At 38.7% G+C, this 20123-nt stretch overlaps 1 protein-coding gene and 1 pseudogene across 2 annotated transcripts in view; one reads left to right on the top strand and one right to left on the bottom strand.

Moving 5' to 3' along the window:
- The window catches only part of LOC117715150 (murinoglobulin-1-like), a 50732-nt gene that overhangs the window by 20644 nt on the left and 9965 nt on the right, over positions 1 to 20123 (bottom strand). For both annotated transcript variants that reach the window (XM_076940508.1, XM_076940509.1), the window contains exons 9-15: positions 14566 to 14695; positions 14309 to 14418; positions 13163 to 13324; positions 5975 to 6199; positions 5711 to 5774; positions 2814 to 2962; positions 896 to 1045 (exon numbers count right to left, since the gene is read on the bottom strand). In XM_076940508.1, coding sequence (XP_076796623.1) covers positions 896 to 1045; positions 2814 to 2962; positions 5711 to 5774; positions 5975 to 6199; positions 13163 to 13324; positions 14309 to 14418; positions 14566 to 14695 — 990 coding nt within the window. The remainder of the gene's footprint in view (positions 1 to 895; positions 1046 to 2813; positions 2963 to 5710; positions 5775 to 5974; positions 6200 to 13162; positions 13325 to 14308; positions 14419 to 14565; positions 14696 to 20123) is intronic.
- LOC117715151 (thymosin beta-10 pseudogene) lies at positions 14703 to 20110 on the top strand (annotated as a pseudogene).

The following is a 20123-nucleotide window of genomic DNA, read 5'->3' as shown; positions in this document are numbered from 1 at the left end:
CTGACATTGTGGTTCCCAAGTTGACTGACTCGTTGGCTTCTTCAAAGATACTCCTCTTCTTCTTCTTCTTCCTCCTCCTCCTCCTCCTCTTTCTCCCCCTCTTCATCATCACTACAAATGTGATCACTACAAATTCCTGAATGTTCAAGAATAGGTATCCTTATCAAAAGTACAGACACCCAGTGCACAGAGAGGGCATGGTGGGGGGGAGCAAAAGAACTCCACCTGTTTTTAAATTTACAGATCTACTGTACATTCTAAAACATGTTATTAGCCAGTGTCAATAATAATTTTTACACTATTAGAGTGATCATATAATTATTCCTAGTAAGTCTTCTTTTTAATTCAATATAAAGAAGAGGTTTACTGTCATTGTCTTGGGCAAGACTCCTGTAAATAATGTATGATTTCATTTGTGCTTCTGTGCTTCTGAGAATTTTCAAAACAAGTTGAGAAACTTGCATTTTAAAATTTAAAATTTTTAATATTTATTTTTTCTTATTTGGGGGAACCATTGAGACGTGCAAGATTCTCATTGTATAAACAGCTTCGTTTGGCTCCCATGTGCAGTGTGACTCTAAAAAGCTCCATCATGAATATTTGAAGGGGACAAGCCACTCCTGGGGCAGGACATGTTCAGTAAGAGCACAGAGAGTTTGCAGCTCACAGAGCGACTTATTTCCTTCTTTGTCTTCAGTTTATTCGTTAAAGTTTTCTCATCTGTTCTTCAGGATTTTATAATGAAGAACTCCCTTACAGAGCTGTCAGCATTAAATGCAGTGTCTTTACATTCAAGAGACCCAGTGGCTGAATAATCACTGTTTCATCAGAACCAGGGTCACTTCACTTCCGGTCTATGCTGACCTGTTTTGGACAAAGGCTGAAGGGGACTCACCCAGGAAGGGGAGAGCTCAGCCTCAGGCTTCAGGAGCAGCACACTTTGGTCCACAGCTCTCAGGCCACAGAGGGACTGAGGAGAAGCTGTGACCCGCAGATGGGTTTGTGAGCCAGGAAGACTTTGAGATGAGCTGAAGCTCAGGTCCACCTGAGAGAAGGAAAATCAAACTTAGGACTGGGGTGGTGTGGAGGGGTTTCCCTGCTTTTGCAGGCCTGGAACCTTCCAGGCAGAGTCACCCAGGAACTCTGCATGCACATCTGTCTTTCCAGATTATAAATATTGTCAGAAGTACAACTGAGGTTTGCTGCTTCTCTTTCTCCCCTGGAATTGATTTAGGAAGTCATGAAATTGTCAGTCAAACTCTGAAGAAACAAAAGAAAATTCTGACTCCCTGAATTTCTTGCAAATAGCTCATTTTTGGTGTGTGTGCACATGTATGTGACTGTGGTGTAATGCACATGCCTGTGCAGGTGTACATGCCCATGCACCAGGCAGAGGCCAGAGGAGGGTGTGGGTACCCTGCTCCCACTCTCTACCTTAGTCTTTTGAGAATGTCCCTCATAATCTTGGAGTTACACTTGCAGCAGGCAAATTTCAGCAAGCCCCCACAGCATTGGAGTTACAGGACCCTTTGGTACTGCCTGACTTTCATATGTGTGATGGAATCAGAATTCAGTGCAGGAAGCCTTGCATTCAGCAGCCCTGAAGTTACACTCCCGCTCTCTTTCCATCTTCTCTTCTTTTCCCTCTCTGCCTATCTCCCAAATCCCTCTCTCTCCATCTCTGTCTCTGTCTCCCTCTTTCTCTGTCTCTGTCTTTCTCTGTCTCTCCTTCCTTCCTCCCCACCTTCTCTCTCTGACGAGGTTTTATTGAGACAATATTTCTTTGTGTAGCTCTGGCTGTCCTGGAACTCAGTCTATATATAGACCAGGCTGGCCTTGAACTCAGAGATCTGCCTGCCTAGGAGAGCTGGGATTAAAGGCTCATGCCAAAACCAACCAACAAATTTACTCATTTGAAAGGACTTTTTTCATGATGAATCTCATACCTGGGGTGGAAAAATCAGTATTCTAATTGGAAATATGTCTACATCTGCCTCTCTGGCTACCAGTTCATCTGTCATTCACCTTCATCTGTCAGTGCTTCCTAGTTCATTTTAGCCAGTGAAGCAAATTGCAGTGGAATGGGTTGTATTGAAAGGGGCTGATAACAGCAGATCAGAGGTGTGGTTAACTACTCTAGAGTAAGGAAAGCATAGACTCTCACCAGCAAACATAGTTCCAACTGCCTAATGTGAATAGGTACTTGAAGATCTATGACACAGCACACATACAATATGCTGTGTATACATAAAATTTAAGGGTCTTATGTGCTTATCACACAGATAGAAAAATCATAATGAAAAACTTGAGGGAAAATAAATATACTAACAATTGATCGGCTTGGATCCTATGACTGGTATCACATAAGACTCTGTGACATTAAGGGTCTATGAGATAGCTCAGTGGGTAAAGCTTGCCTGCTGACAAGCCTTTCGAGCAGAGCTTGGCCACTCAGACTCATGAGGAAGGACAGCACAGACTTCTAAAACTTGTTCTCTTTCTTCCACGTGTGCCCGTTCACATTCACATGTGCACACGCAGATAAATACAATAAAAATGTAAGTTATACAACTTTAAATTAGTTATTAAGGATTCAGTTCTCTTCTCTTGCTCTCCACTTCCTTGCTTCCTCTCTCTTAAACCTCTGACCATGTGTGAGGTTTGTGAATTGAAATCTGGCACTCTGCTACTGTCCACATTTTGCCACTGAGGCACACTCCAGTGTCTGGGTTTAGCATACTCATCTGAAATCTGTATCCTTAAGACTCCCCCCCCCCTTTTCAAATAGAAATTGTAGGTACTAAATCCCTCACTTTGTTGCGAAGACACTTTTCCACTTCAAAGCTTGCAGAATCTGCAATCACTTCTCCATCAGGCAGGATGGTATAGATGAGCATTTTAGCCACGGGGACCATGCTGAACTCCACAGGGATCTCCAAGGCAAAGCTGCCTTTTACTGCAGCTGGAGGGAATGGGAAGAGATGGTCCTGGGTCAGACTACTGACAGGAAAACCCACATAACTGAGCACAGGGATTTGGAGGACTGTCCTTATGTGGAAGACAGTCTTCCTGTCCTGTGGTTAGTTGTCTGCATGCTAATGACCTCAGGAAGATATCACAAAGATGTCTTCCACCAAGATCTTCACTGTCAAAAGTTATCTTGGTTATTTATAGCTAGACATATGCTAATCTCTTATCTCTTTTATACCTTAGCATCACAAACAGCATGTTAGATATTCCTGTTATAAAAAGGAATGAGAAAGCCTTGGCTGATGTCCCGTTTATTATTCAGATAAAAGGAAGACTAACAGAGAGGGAAAGCTTGGTACTCAGGAAGCTGAAAATTAATAATCATCTCAGAGGAGCAAGCCACATTTGGCAATAATAAGCATATCTTTGGTATTAAACTTTTTTTCAATGCAATGTTCACAGTTTTTACATCTCTTGAGAGAAATTATGCATTTTTGAAGTGTCTCATTGTTTCTGCTGAACCTGAGGGGATTCATAAGCCTTCTCAAATTGAGTGCTATTATTCCCACTAAGTATCTGTTGAAGAACTAATTGCATATTTTATTAAATAGCTGAATAGTTTTTATAATTGGTCAAAAACAGGGAAACCTACCACTTCTAGAATTTACTTGAAAGATATCTGTGACTGTATGGAGCAAGCAGGTTTACATCTAAAACTTGCTATTTGCCAGTATTAATAATTATTTTTAAGCTATTATAGTAATAACATAAGTATTCCTAGTAAGTCCTGTTTTTTATTATCAAATCGTAATTTTTTTCTTTGTAACACAGGGATTATAAACACAAAAATGCAGGATGTGGGGAAGGGGATGACACAGGAGCATAGGTGTTCAAGGGGAGTACAGATATCTTTCAGAACAGGGTATCAGCTGGGTGACGGTTCAGGCAACAGGTCACTATGACTCTGCCTACGATTCACTTGTTCTTATCTTAGTTAGTACTATCCACCAAGGCTGCCTATTTACAAGGTCTATGACTACTCAGGCTGGTAAGTTTCCACAAAAGCTGCCTGTTTACAATAGCTTATAGACATCTCTTTCATTGTTTTTCCACAGAGACCCAAGACTTTGTTTTAGCAGGCATGTATGCTAGGCCTATTGCTGACTTAAGGCTTATGGCTGATTTTAGGCCTTCAGTGTATAAGCAGGGCTGCCCCTGACATCTCCTCCCTTCTCCAAGTATAGAAGGGATAAGTCTTGTTTTTAATTCAATATAAAGAAGAGTTTTCCTGTCACTAACTTGAGTGAGATTCCTGTAAATAGTATATGGTTTCAGTTGTGCTCCATGTAGTTGATATGGCCATAGAGAGAAATGAATATTAAAAGATAAAGTTTGCATGTGGTACATGCTCTTTGGGAAGGGAAGAATGGTAAGGTCAGAGCATTGAGACTACCAGGATTAGTGGTAACTTGGAATCTTAATAGGAGCGAATGCAAGAGGCCTCATTAAGGGAGTGACAAGTGCATAACGTTCTGGTAGAACTGAACAAATATTACAAAGTCACAGCAGCTATAGTTCCCTGCCCAATACCTTACCAACAGCAAGCCAGTCAATATTCCAGCATGGAAGGGGAGGGGTTTGTGAAGACCCACTCTTAGCTGAGGAGTTATTGACAGTTGATGGCTGTGAAGGGGAGGAAGAGTCAGATCTCACCAGTGATGTGACCCTTGGTAGATTGTTAGTGTTTCAGGGGCTGGCCCAATACCTCATCATGTATGGGTAGCACTAACTGAATTCAATAGGTTAAAAAAAAAGAAGCTGGGCAGTGGTGGCGCATGCCTTTAATCCCAGCACTTGGGAGACAGAGGCAGGTGGATTTCTGAGTTCAAGGCCAGCCTGGTCTACAGAGTGAGTTCCAGGACAGCCAGGGCTATACATAGAAATACTGTCTTGAAAAAGAAGAGACATAAAATAGGAAAGGGACCTGGTGAGGTAGGCAAGGAGGAGTCAGGGGGAATTAGTGGAGAGAGGTTATGATTAAAATACATTGTATAAAATATATGTAACTTTCAAAGAATAAATAAAATGTCTTTAAAAGTAAAAATAAATAAAAGGAGAGATAGTTCAGAAGTTAAGAACACTTAATGCTCTTCTAGAAGACCCAGGTTTGATTCCCAGCACCCACACCAGGGTGCTCAGAACTCCGTAATTCTGGCCCCAGGATATTCAGGAGATCTGTTGCCTCTGGCTTTGAGAGTACTTGTACTGACATGCAGATAGTTACCCACATGCACCTCACACACAATTTAAAAATAATAAAAATAAATCAAATACAGGAAAATCAGTGTAGCTAGAATGGTAAGAACAAAGGCTGGCACTCTCTGGATGGTTTTTGGACAGACACTAAGATAACTCATTTGCCTTGGGAATAATCTGTATGTGAATGCATAGGTTCCTCGTGTAGACTGTATCTTGGAGTACTCTGTGTATTCAGGTGCTACATATTCACAATAGCTATTTCACCATGTTGAATGATACTCAGTTTGGGACTCTGAGCCTTTTTCCTGAAGGTCATGAGTGAGAGCATACATTGGACAGCAGAGCCATGAGTTCCTACTGTGGAGAGTGTCTACAGAGACACACAAGCATGAAGGCACTGTTAGCTGCTCAGTGGTAAGATTCCCTTGGTGAGCATGTGGACTCTCAGTTGGAGAAATGTTACTGTGTGGGAGACACTTACATTCTCCTGGCTCCATGAGATGAGTGTGGTTTCCAGTCTGGATGATGCTGCCCTGGGCCATGACCTAAAATGGAAAGTATTTTCCAAGCTTACATCTATGTTTTACAAGGCTTTCTTCTAAGTGTGCTAGAAGAAATGGAAGAATCTATTGTATTACAGGCAGAAATCCCCAGCCTAGAACCCAAGGTGTCAGGAGAGACATGGTCAGGAGAGGAGAAGAGGTCTTTTTTTTTTTTCTTTCTCCAATGTGGAGCCAGAACTCACCAGGTAAAAGAAAAAGAGCTCTCTCAGCACTGCCAAGTTCTCCCCCTTTAGAATAAAATGTGCCTGAACTCTGTGAATCTGGTTGCAGGGCAAGATGCTGCTGGTCTCTGTCTCAAGGTAGATGTAGCTCTTGCTGGGGGAGTAAACAGCATAGGCCACATGCATTGCCTCTGCATGTCTTTCTTCCATGCAAAAGGAATGGGAATTTTCCTCCTTGTGGTAGACCTGGAAAAACAACAAAATACTGTGCTGTAGATTGTCTAGCAGGCAGAATCTCTCTTCTCTGATGAATCAGCATATTTTCCCATCTCACTTAATTATTTAATATTTTGTACATCTTGAGAGGAAGCGGGGATCCCAGGCGCTCTTTCTCAGGCAGTATCTTAGGTAAGCAGACAGCAAGGCCTGCCCCAAACAGGGAGTAACTGGGACCCACAAGGACCCAGGAAGTCACTCTCAGCCTGGAACACTGGTTCCTCTGGTTTGGGCCTGAGCACTGAGCAGATCTTGGGTGGCAGCTCTGCCCCCAATCTCCAAGAACCCAGAGGAAATGGGGATCCCAAGTGCTCTAACTCGGGCAGTATCTTGTCTGAGCTTGAGCACTGAGCAGATTTTGGGACCCAGCGCTTACCCCAGTAGTTACACCCACCCCACAAATTCTGATACAACCAAGAAAATAGGAAAGACAGGCTCCAGTCAGGGACATGGCAGGTAGCACTAAGGAGATACAGATGGCAAAAGGCAAACACAAGAACATAAGGTACTTGACATCATTAGAACCTAGTTCTCCCACACAAGGAAGTCCTGAATTCCCCATATCACTAGGAAAGCAAGATTCAGATTTAAAATCACTTCTAATGGTAATAGAGGACTTTAAGAAGGACATAAATAACACTCTCAAAGAATTTGAGGAGAACACAGGTAAACAGGTAGAAACCCTTAAAGTGAAAACACAAAAATCCCTTAAAGACCTACAAGAGAACACAACCAAACAGGTGAAGGAATTAAACAAAAACATCCAGGACATAAAAAATGGAAGTAGAAACAATCAAGAAATCACAAAGGGAGACTACCCTGGAGATAGAAAACCTAAGAAAGAAATCAGGTGTCATTGACACCAACAGAATACAAGAGATAGAAGAGAGAATCTCAGGTGCAGAAGATATCATAGAAAATATTGACACAACTGTCAAAGAAAATGCAAAATGCAAAAAGTTCTTAACACAAAACATCCAGGAAATTCAGGACACAATGAAAAGAACAAACCTAAGGATAATAGGTATAGATGAGAGTGAAGATTCCCAACTTAAAGGGCCAGTAAATATCTTCAACAAAATTATAGAAGAAAACTTCCATAATCTAAAGAACAAGATGCCCATAAACATACAAGAAGCCTATAAAACTCTAAATAGACTAGAACAGAAAAGAAATACCTCCCATCACATAATAATCAAAACACCAAGTGCACAAAACAAAGAAAGAATATTAAATGCAGTGAGGGAGAAAGGCCAAGTAACATATAAAGGCAGACCTATCAGAATTACACCAGACTTCTCACCAGATACTATAAAAGCTAGAAGATGCTGAGCAGATGTCATACAGACCCTAAGAGAACACAAATACCAGCCCAGGCTACTATACCCAGCAAAACTCTCAATTACCATAGATGGAGAAACCAAGATATTCCAGGACAAAACCAAATTTACACAATATCTTTTCACAAACCCAGCATTACAAAGGATAATAGCAGGAAAGCTCTAATACAAGGTGGAAAATTATACCCTAGAAAGAGCAAGAAAGTAACCCTCTTCCAACAAATCCAAAAGAAGATAGCCACACAAAGATAACTTCACCTTTAATAACAAAAATAACAGGAGAGAACAATCACTGTTCCTTGATATCTCTTAACATAAATGGACTCAATTACCAAATTAAAAGACATAGGCTAATGGACTGGATACATAAACCGGACCCAGCATTTTACTCCATACAGGAAACTGACCTCAGTACAAAGACAGACTCTACCTTAGAGTAAAAGGCTGGAAAACAATTTTTCAAGCAAATAGTCCTAAGAAACAAGCTGGAGTAGCCATTCTAATATCTCCAGCCTGAGAACACAAAAAGAGGGACTCATGGCTCCACCTGTATAGGTAGTTGAGGGTAGCCTTGACAGGCATCAGTGGAAGTGGACAGCCTTGGTACCTTAACGCTGGATTCCCTAGTGTTGGGGAATTTCAAGAGCAGGAAGGTGGGAATGAGAGGATGGTGGGAGCACACCCTCATAGTAATTGGAGGAGGAAAGATGGGGTAAGAGATTAGGCATCAGTGGAAGTAGAGGGCCTTGGTGCCTGAAAGTGTGGATCCCCAAGTGTTGGGGAATTTCAAGAGCAGGGAGGCAGGAATGAGAGGATGGTGGGAGCACACCCTCAGTAATTGAAGGGGAGTAAGGGGTTAGGCATCAGTGGAAGTGGAGGGCCTTGGTGCCTGAAAGATTGGATTCCCTAGTGTTGAGGAATTTGAGAACAGGGAGGTGAAAATGGGAGGATGGTGGGAGCACACCTTCATAGAAACACCCAGAATTATATGGATTAGACATGACAGAGGCAGGCAGCCAGAAGACTACATTCCAGAATTCAAACAAACAATTATTTTGATACTAAAATTTGTTTTGAGAATTGTATATTGCAGAATACATAGCCTTGGTGTATCTACTCATCAGGCAAGCTGAGCACACCTGCTCGAACCTCTGATGTCCTGGAATTCCAGCCGGATGCAGTGAAGACACAGTGTCAGAGGCTTATCAATTTATTCTTCCCCCAACCCCTCTTCTAATATCTCAACACCCATAATCAGCTTGAAGAAGTTAATGAAGAGTTGGCACCCCTTTTCCCTGGGCTTGGGGACTGAGGTGGTTAATATTGGGCTGTCTTTCTAGGAAAAAGTAGTGGTTTTGGTGGAACAGGGAGGATTAGCTAGGATTTATTGCATAGCCATAACTTACTGGTAGAAATATGTATAATTGTTATTAAGATGAAGTTATAGTTTCTTAAATGGTACAAAATTTACTTTGATTTCAAATTTAAGGTTTTTATTGGTATGAGCTTCTTATAAATATAAAAGTGAGATGAATATTGTTACTATCATAGGCATTGCGTCTGTATAACACATTTAGGAATACAAGGCTTAGACCCAGTCCTTCTTTAACATTTTTAACTTATTTGAGATGGTTAGACTGTGAGTTAAGGGCCTATAACAAATCCATGGCTTTGAGTTTATTGTTAGGGAGTTTTCTATATTTTCTTTAGAAATAGCTGAAAGGAGTTAACAGACAACAGCCCAGACAGCCTTACATGGATAGTTGGTTTTCAAAACATCAGAAATCCACAGAATTGACGTTACAAACATTTCTGTATTAATGTTCATTTTCATTAGAGACCTGTCTGCTCCGGACAGCTTCCTGTCTTGGATTCCAAGAAGAAATTGAACATATTTGGAGTTATTCCAATTGTAGTGAGACAGCAACTAGGCAAGAATTGCCTCTTTCCATCTACAGACAAAATACTGTCCAGAAAAGGACACACTTGCAGAATAGTCGACTGATTATATCTGCCAAGACAGAGTAATCAGCCCTTAATAATTCTGCATCACTAGGTCTGTCAGATGATCCTGGGCCAGAAGGCTGAAGATCAGATGCTCCAACATTCTGTAGTATAGGGACTGTCCAGGTGTCCAGCGGTCTCTACAAATTGGCTGTTTTAGAAGCTATGCTTTGTGCTTCCCATAATCTCAGTTAACTCAGTCATTCTGAATTTCTTATTGGGTTGAAAACTTATAGTCTCATAGCCAATCCTTGCTATTTACTTTGAGAGAAAACATTTGAGAGGATGGTTTTCAGCTGACATTCATTCTAAAGCCAAGAAAAAAAAGCCAGGTTCAGAACTAAGTCTTTTATTTAGGAGAGATGACAGAGGTTCTGCTTAGTCAACAAAATGATGAACTGGGTATTGGGTCTATCTTGCACCTTACTGATATAAATTAGTATAGTTATGCTCTAACTGTATTTTGAGAGAAAAGTTTTATTTTAACAGGAAGGGTGATATGTAGGAGGAGCTAAGGTGGGAGGAGTACAGAGAGGAGGAGTAAGGAGAGGAGAAGAAGTAAGAGAGGAGGAGCTAGGTGATGAGAGAGAAAGAGAGAGGGGGGGCAGACATGGAGGCGGATATTCACATGTCTTCGCCAGTCAAAGATAGTTGATATATCTAGATTGGGTATTAGGTTACACTTCTGATTGATATTGAGCATTACCAAACTTACAAAGCCTTTGGTTGACATTAAAAAAATTGTATAAAAGCACAAAGGAGAAGGGGGTATGGGATAGGGGTTTTCTAGGGAGGGGAAATGGGGAAAGGGGATGGCATCTGAAATGTAAATAAAATATCCAATAAAAAATTTAAAAAACCAAAAAAACCCCAAAATAATATTTTGTATATCTTATTAAAAATGCAAGGGAATCTTATTAAATGGATTATTGTCTAATACCCTGAATTATCAGAAACGGAGGCAAATATGTATACCAGGGAAGAGAGAAAAGGAAAGGTTTCTATTTTTATGATACAAAGAAAGCATTTGTTGTGCATCTAATAATATAATGAAAAATATTTATATATATAAATTTTAGTGCATTATGACTGTGCAAAATATTCAGTTGACAGAAACATTTTCATACATTAATGTAATGTACTCTGAGCGTACTCATTCATCCTACTACCCAATCCTATGTTTCCCCCTGATTCCCTTCCTCTCTGCTTTCATTCCTGTTCTTTCCCTAGATTCTACATATTGGGGAATGTATGGGGGATGATTTCTCCTAGTCTTATACTTTTTTCTTAAATTGACAATTTCTAAATCTATTCATTTCTCTATAGACACAGTGACTCTATTATAAATATCTGAGTAAAAGTTCCAAGTGCACACATTTCCAATATTTTCTGTCCACTCATGTAATGGTGGGCTTTTCCACCTGTGCCCAAGTTCAGGAAACAATGACTCGGAGACTGAATTATTATGAATAAGTGTTTAGTCCAAAAACTGAGGCTTCTCCTGTTAGCTCCTAATTCACATATCCTGTTTATTCTTTTCTGGGGTTACCTCTCCTCAGTTTGGGGTGAATCTCCCATGCATGACTCTATCCCAGAAATTCTCCCTTTACCAAAACTCCTGCCTCTCTGTTTCCTACCTAAGGTAATAGTCCAACAGCATTTTATTGACAGGTGATGCTTCCATACATTGCCCAAGAGATTCTCTGTAAACACTCATCCACCAATAAACATTAAAGTTGGCTCCATATCCCAACTGTGCTGAGAACTGCTGAGATATCCATGGGATGTAGATGTCTCCAACATATGTTAGCTTTCATTCATATGGGCATGTATATGGCCGTGGCATACCTGTAGTGTATACTGGCTTCCCTTGGGTTTTTGTAGAAGCTCTGAGCTTAATGGTCATACTAATTTACCTTTGCGTCAGTTATGCATAAAGCTTCCTTTGTTCCTAAAACTTTGCCAACATTTGCTTTCCTGATAGCTATTTTGATGAGTGAGATGAACTTTCAACATAGTGTTAGCCTGCATTTTATTGAGAGTCACCTGTGCTGAGCATCTTCACATGTGTTTCTTGACCATTTGTCATTGATGTCTTAAATACAGACTATTTGTTGGATCTACTGAGATGACCATGTGATTTTTAACTCTTGATTCTAATTTATATGCCATTTAGAGTTGTCAGCTTACAAATGTGAAACCATCTATGTCATCTTATTATGAAATCAGTATAATCATGGTACATGATTTGTTTAATGTGTGGTTGAATTTGACATGGAAGACTTTCAATGCAGACTTTCCTTTAACACCCATTGGGTAAATTAGTCTGAAGATTTCTTGTCACTGTATCCTCATCTAGTTTTGGTCTCAGGGTTATTCTAGATTCATAGAACAGCTTTGGCGGCATTTCTTCTTTTGAAACTTTATACAATAATATTTCAATTTTGAAGTTTGGTTCAATTCGGCAATGAATTTTTTCCAGTCTCAGTTCTTAATATACTGGGTCCCTTTAATTATTTCTGCAATCCTACTTCCCATTGCTGATCTGTTAGGTTTTTTATATTCTCCAGGTTCACTTTTGGTAGAATATAAATATCCAGAAATTCATTTGTTTCTTCTGGATTTTTTTAATTTATTGGAGTGAAAGTGTTCAGATTATTCTCTAAGAACCCCATGGACTTCATAGTATGTGCTGTAATAGTTATCTCTAATTTGTTAATTTGAGTTTTAACTTTCTTTAGAAAGTTTAGATGCAGGCTAATCAGTTTCACTTATCTTTGTGACTTCAGAATCATCGTTGGTTCCACTGGACCTTTTTACTGTTCCCTTTGGTCCCCATCATTACTCTCAGTCATATTTATTATTTCCTTCCTTTCACCAATTTTGTATTTGTCCTGTTCTAGCTGTGTAACAATAAGAGGCACAGCAGAATGTACATTATTTATTTCATAACTATCTGATTATTTAGTGTAGAATTTCATTGTTTGTAGACTGTACAAATTCTTTTTTCTCAGACTTCCTTTTCTGCTACTTTACTAATAAAGTTTATCTCTATTTTTAAACTTAATTGTTTAACTTAAAGTGTATATTCTACTTTTTATTTATTGGAACTGGGAGTATAGTGGCTATTTTTAATTGTTTTAAAATTATATTCATATTTATTATTATTATACTTAATGAGTGGGAAAGATAAACTAAAAAATCATGGCCACAACTTTCAAGGCACCTGCAACCCAGTTAAGACATAAAGTATGAAGATGTTGGTATCACACAGAGGTAATGAACTTGAGGATACACTACACCTATCCTTGACTAGACAAAAATGGGCTTTTAATCACTTTTTACTTGAAAGTCATAACTTGAGAATTAAAAAAAAATAAAGTCAAAGAGACTATGAAAAAAACTGTTGTGTTAAAAATGTGTTCACAATATATGATCATACTTTTATTGATAATTAGAAACTTTTTGTGCTTTGCTTAAAGTAACAGAATTTGGCATGAAGTATTTTTTCATTAAGCTATCCATTGTTGAGTTCACGATGTTGCAAAGCCTCACCTTGAGTTTTATGCCCTCCTCATTTCTGACTTACTTTGATATTGAGGGAATGTTGTGAGATGCTGCTGGTATCTATGGAGAACTTTGCCAGGCCATGCTGATCAGTGGTAGTAGCATTGGTGTAGCTAATTTCTTGTGCTTTGATAAAGACTTGCTCATTTGGGATAGGAGCTCCTTTGAGATCCACTAAGCGGACCTAAATTGAAAGAGAAAAGTATAGTCTAGGCATGGAAGTACGACACAGAATGTAAGAAAAAACCCTGTTTTAGCATTATATAAAGATTCCAAAGATGCACCAACTAATTCAGCATGCAAAAACTGGTTTTCAAAAATCTATACCAGCAGACCTAGCTGTGCTGTGAAAGCATAGGATCTGAAGGTATAATATTCTTTTTTATTAGATATTTTATTTATTTACATTTCAGATATTATCCCCTTTCCCCATCCCCCCCTAGAAATCTCCTACCCAATCCCTCTCCTCCTGCTTCTATGGGTTTGGAATCCCACTCACCCATTCCCTTTTCCCCTCCCTCACATTCCTTCACACTGGGGCATCCAGACTTCACTGGTGCAAGACCCTTCTCTTACACCAATGCACGACAAGGCTATCCTCTACATATAGGGCTGGAGCAAGGGATCCCTCCATGTGTGTTCCCAGGCTGGCCATTTAGACCCTGGGTGCTCTGGTTGGTTGGTATTGTTGCTCTCCCCATATCATATTCTTGACATCATAACAGATGCTTTATAGATGCTTTCTACTTTCCTACTATTCATAAGAAACCATCAACAAATCCATTATGTAAACTACAAGAAGTAAATGCTCTGACACAATCACAAGAACAACTTGTGAGGGCTCAGAGGTTAATAGAGAGCATGGATTTGTTATAGATAGATAGTACATGTTCCTTGACCATTGAACCACAGTGACATTTTGGGGTTTAAGGCACAGTAGTTATCAGCAAAAACTTTGCTGCAATGTTTTAGATTTGGAACCTCTTGATAACCTTTCTAAGTCTTCAGTTTAGTTCTTGGAATTGCATGTGATGTACAAACTCCACCACTAAGCTGCACTTCTTGTGTTGCAACCGGTGATGTCAGACATGTCTAACATTGAGCAGAATGGCCTGAGTTGAGGTATCACCTTACAGCTTGACTATCTATGAACCAAAAAGCACCTTACTTTCACAAAGAATGGAATCCCTTGTCTGAAGTGTGAATCTGCTTTCAGAATTATGAGCTTGCTTGTGCTTCTTTCAATTTCAGCTGTTCTGGATCCACTGTACTTTAATTCTGAAGAGGATATTAGAGACAACATTGAAAGCCCAACCTAGTTAAAGAGAGCTGCTTGCTTTCTGCATTCTTTGAACCACCATCTCAGCATGAGAAGGTGTCAGTTTTGACAGCTTCATCTTCTATGTTCTTTAGTTACTCACATACCTGTCCCTTCTTCTGTAACAGTTGTATCCACACGTAAGAGCTCCAATCTGCAATATCTGCTGTTTGTTCTGTGTGATTGGAGACTCCTGATGTTCACTTCTTGTGTCCTGCAGCCATTGTTGTCTAGTTTCTATGTGAGATAGGCAAGGTAACATGGCACACTGTCAGATTGATGGTCTACTCAAATCCACACATGAGGACTTCTTTCAGGAAAATGAGCACTTAGTGTCTGGTTTTCTGGTTATAAGCATGGGACTCAGCTCAAAGACTGGGCTGTTGTGTGCCATGATCATGACCAGTCACAGTGCTGCCTTGGCTTAGTCATCTATAAAATAGAGATTTTTTTTCTATTAAACATTAAGTGATATCTTCTAAAGAGTGTTAAGTAAACCCACAATTTTAATGTATGGAGCACTTAACTTGCGTGCCATTAGGATTTAATAAGTACTTTATAATTTTAAAATAGCAACCACAGTCATGGATATAGCTCAATGCTATGTTTTACCAGCAGGCATCATACGGTTGGCTTGATACTTAGTGGCAGTAAGTAAAGTGAAATCCATTTCTAGAGTTAAATGGTGTTTAGAAGCTGCCAGTGTGTGGTTCTCCAAGAGAGAAAATTCTTCATAAGAAAGAATTGACATTATTCTGAACAGTGAAAGGTCACCAGAATCAGTATTTCGTTCTTAATTAAATATTGGCTTCACAGCTTACTTCCCCTCCATTTTCATTGTTACAATTATTGTCGGCATAGTAGTATACATTATTTCATTGAAATTGCATTGCTCTAACAACTTTGGTTTTCTGGTGTTATGTCAGTTTGTCTGGATCCCTTTCCCCTTTCTGGGCTGCCTCATCTGTCCAGCCTTCATAGAAGATGTCCCCAGTCTTACTGCAACTTGATATGCTAAAGCTGGTTGAAATCCATGGGAGGCCTTCCCTTTTCTGAAAGGAAGGGAGGAGGGGTAGGTGGGTGGGATGAGAGGAGGTAAGAAAGAGGGACTGGGAAGAGAGAAGGGAGGGGAAGCTGTGGATAGGATATAAAGTGTATAAATAACTTAATTAAAGAAAAAGAAACAGAGGATATGTGACCAAACATGCAAGTATGACATGTACAAAAGTGTATAGCTCTTCACTAACTGAGTCCTAGGATACACAAATTGTCATAATGTTGGACTAATAATCCAGTAGTCTAGTTTTGGAAATGACCAGTGACCTCAAGGAGAAATTAAACAAGCGAATGATGACATGAATGCTATCAAGTCAGAAAAGGACTGAGAAAATCAGCAGCAGATGTGATGGTTAATAAAAGAAAAATAGTATGTGAACTAACCAGAACATCCAATAAAGTCAGAAGAATAAACAAATAATTATCAACAATAACCTTAAGTATAAATAATTTTAACTCTTTAATTAAGAGACACAGGGTAGGTCTCTTGCTGAAGAATGTGAGTGGGAGCACCTGGAGCATGAGCTTAGAATGAGACTTGAGTTGTAAGAAAATGGCAGACAAACCAGCTGTGAGGGAAATTGCCAGCTTCAATAAGGCCAAGCTGAAGAAAACCAGGATGCATGAAAAGAACACCCTGCCAACCAAAGAGGCCATTGAATAGAAAAAGAGGAGTGAAATTTCCTAGAAGCCTAGGAGGATTTTCCCACACTATCCTGCCATCTCTGAGACACCCCCCCTTGTGATGTGGAAGAAGGTCCCCTGCAAGATGTACGGAGAGAAGACACAAGAAGAAAAAACATGCACTTTGAACCAACTCAGGCACTTGGTTTGCCTTGTGATATTATAGAAAATTATTTGTATGATCGATGAAAATAAAACACACCTCATGGACAAAAAAAGAAAAAAGACAAAGGGTAGCTAATTAGACTAAAAAGAATTTGTGAGAGAACACACACACACACAGACACCAAAAATGAAACGCTAGGAAGGGATAGATCAAGAAAATCCAAGATGAGAAAAAACAGAAATATCAATATTCATATATCATAAAATAGACCAGTCCAAAATGTAGTTAGAAGAATTAGTCACTACCTATTAGTAAAAGGAATAAGCCAAAAGAAGGGAATATTGAGTACACATGTCAAAGTATCACATTTCAGAAAAGAAGTATTGCTAAACAAAGAATAGATAGGTCCAGGTACAATAATAATGGGTGACTTTACTGCTACACACTCATTAATTGATCAATTAGCCAAAAATTAATAATTCTTAGACCATTGTATATAAATTTTATCTGAATTTAAATAGTCCATCTAGAAAGAGGCATTCTTAGACTCAGGGCATATACAAGGCTTATAAACCTCAGGGCATAAACAACTTATAAGGATGAAGAAGTTCCTAAAACTGACTAAATTGTAAACAGGCTATAAAATTCATGTCCACCAAACCAGCCCTACAGAGAATACTAAAACTAATAATTTGGACTGAAGAGAGGAAAAAGAAAAGCTAACAGGCTACAGAAAGAAAACAAATGAAACAATAATTACTGAAACATGAAGTAAGATTAAACACAAATAGTACCAAAAGTAAAATTAGAGCAATCAACATGCAACTTTCAATGATGACTTTGAATATTAATGGCCTCAATTCTCCAATCAAAAGACATAGGATAGTTGAATGGGTTAAGAAACAAAATCAGTCATTTTGTTGTTTTTAAAAAAACTCATTTTCTCTTAAAAAATACATACATCAGAGTGAAGGGATTGGAAAAAAAATATTCAAAGCAAATGACCAGAAAGCAAGCAGGCATTACCATTATAATATCTGACCAAACTCTTTTGAAGCAAAAATTGATTAGATGAGATAAAGAAGGACACTTTATTCTGATAAAAAGAACAATTAACTGAGAAGACACCACAATTATGAACCAAGATCTAACATATGCACTTTCATAAAAAGCATACCACTTGATTTTAAGACACAGATGAAACCCAACTCAGTGGTTATAGTTGAATTCTGCACCCTAATTTCTCCAATAGGATATTTGAACAACAATAAACACAGAATCATCAGAAGTAGATGTCAATTTATCACTTGGAACTAACAGAAATTTATAGAACATTCCACTGAAACACCAAAGAATATTTATTCGTTGTAGCAGTAAGCAGAAGTTCCTCTAAAATAGATGACAAAGCAAGACACAAACCAAATCTGAACAATACAGAAAAATTTAAATAATGCAGTACACCCTATCTGACCACAATGCAATAAAGCTTAAAGTCAACTGCACAAAGATTTATAGAAATTACATAAATCCATGAAAATCAAACAATACCCTACTTAATAAATGTATGAATCAAAAAAACTCAGAGAGAAAAAAATCCTGTATTTAAATGAAAATAATAGCATGACACAAAAGCCTTTGGAAGATATTCAATGTGAGAGAGACATAACTAGTTCTGAGTTCTGCTGAAAATAAAGAAAAGATATAACACAAATAAATGACTTGATGATATAAATCAAGGATTCAGAAAAAAGAAAGATCAATCCAAACTCTATCAGCAGAGAGGAAGAAATAATAAATAACAGAGCAGAAACTAATGGAGAAGAAATAAAGAATACAAAAAAATGAGTCTAAGAGATGGTTATTTAGGAAGATAAGATCAAGACCAATCTTTGGCACCATTAACCAAAAGAAAGAAAAAAATGACTGAAATTTATAGAATCAGGAATGTGGAGGGTAACATTACACAGACATTAAAAAGACTTAGAATATTGTAAGGGAATACTTCAAAAACCTGTACCTAATTAATTTCTAAAACTTAATACAAGTGGACAGATTTCTACATTCATCCAAAACACAAATGTTAAATTAAGAAGAAATGGGTAACTTGAAAAGTCACTTAGAGTCTATAAAGAGAAACGTAGTACTGCCATTTTCCTTAATCAATATAGTTCATTACTGTACCCAAAGATTTACCCTTATCCCTACAGATGCATGTGGCTCTCACCTCATCAAGGATCTTATTTTTCAAGAGACAGAGACCATTGTAGAGATCCACAACCTATGAAAATGCAGAGAACTGCCTATCCCAATAATACATCTCCAACATAACCCCCACATTGAAGAATTAGGGAAAACCATGGAACAAGGTTTTTACAGAAAGATTGTAAAACATCAGAAAGCCTGTTGCAAAAATAGTGTCTTTCAGATACAATAGGGATAAGACTCCCATAAAATCCCAACAATGTGGATGTCTAAAGAAAATTTAAATAATGGTAAAGCAAGTTATCCTGCTAATGTGGTGGAAAGGGGAAATTTCACAAAGCCCCACCCCAGGATCAAGAGCTACAGGGAACCAATAGCTGTTGAGAATGCCTGAGATAGATATAAAAGTCTGTGGGAGTCAGGAGTCACTTGGCCCTACAGATAACATACAGGTCACACAGGTTGTTGTAAAATACAAATGACATCTCCCATAACGATGGGTTTTATTGACTGAGAAGTTGCTCAAGATAGAAGTCTAGAAAAGAAGAGTCTGTCTGGAAGAGATTTAGGCGTGGCCTTGTCTCCTCTGTTAAGAAGACAAGCTTGTGTGTTTAACATTCCTGTTTTCTCTAATGTTTATCTGTGAGCACAAAGGCCTCATGTCCTAAACATTTTATATGTTGTGGGTGAGATTACAACCTGGTACAACCATTACCCATATCAGTATAGAAGTGCCTCAGAAAATGGAAGGTCAAGGAACCATATGCTCAGCTGTCAGGGATCTACAAATGGAATCTATATCAGCATATGAAAAGGTGTTCCCATTCATGGCTTGTCATTTATGTGCATGACAGAGAAGTGAGTCCACCAGCTGATAAATTGATAATCAAAACCAATTAGGAGAATATTATGGGTATGGAGATTATCACCTTTTACAAAATGTACCAGACTCTAACACACAACAGGGTATGTTTTCTGTCATGTGGGATAAAACAAAAGAGAAGGAAAAGACAACAAAAGAAAAGTTGTTCCATTGGGAAGAGAGAGGGTCTGGAGGGAGGAGTGATGGAAAGAAAGAGGTACACAATGAAGGAGGGAATCAAGTTCATGACACACTTGAATGAATATATAGTAACAAAGCCTATTTAACTTACTTAAACTTTATATGTGTGAATTGAAATACACCTTCAAAGGATAGTCTATATGGCACAAATTTAGTGGGGGTTACATAGGAAGAGGAGAAGCACACATAAAAGTGAGGTCCTATGGGAGCAGAGGTCGCAATGGGACAGGGAAATGTAGTTAAAATACATGACACACATGTATGAAAATATAACCCTACTATTTTTTATAATGAATATATATTCAAAATAAATTTGGTGGCCAAGTGAAGTTGTTGAAATATGCCTATTGGGTCTCAAGATTATCAATTTTGTTATTGAGAGGCTTCTGGGGATTGGGCACGTGCCTGGCTAGTGTTCTATCCCTGAGCTATAGCTCAAGGTCCCAGACATCCTCCTTCAATGTCTGGGTACTCATTTCCTCTCATCTTTGCTGTCTGCCTTTCTGTTAGTTAACCTTGGATATTTAAAACAGGCCTTGGAACTGATTCACTCA

The sequence above is a fragment of the Arvicanthis niloticus genome, chromosome 9 (genome assembly GCF_011762505.2).
Source record: "Arvicanthis niloticus isolate mArvNil1 chromosome 9, mArvNil1.pat.X, whole genome shotgun sequence".
Classification (NCBI taxonomy): domain Eukaryota; kingdom Metazoa; phylum Chordata; class Mammalia; order Rodentia; family Muridae; genus Arvicanthis; species Arvicanthis niloticus.
The sequence above is the reverse complement of the archived record's forward strand: the minus strand, read 5'-3'. Positions and strand labels throughout refer to the sequence as shown.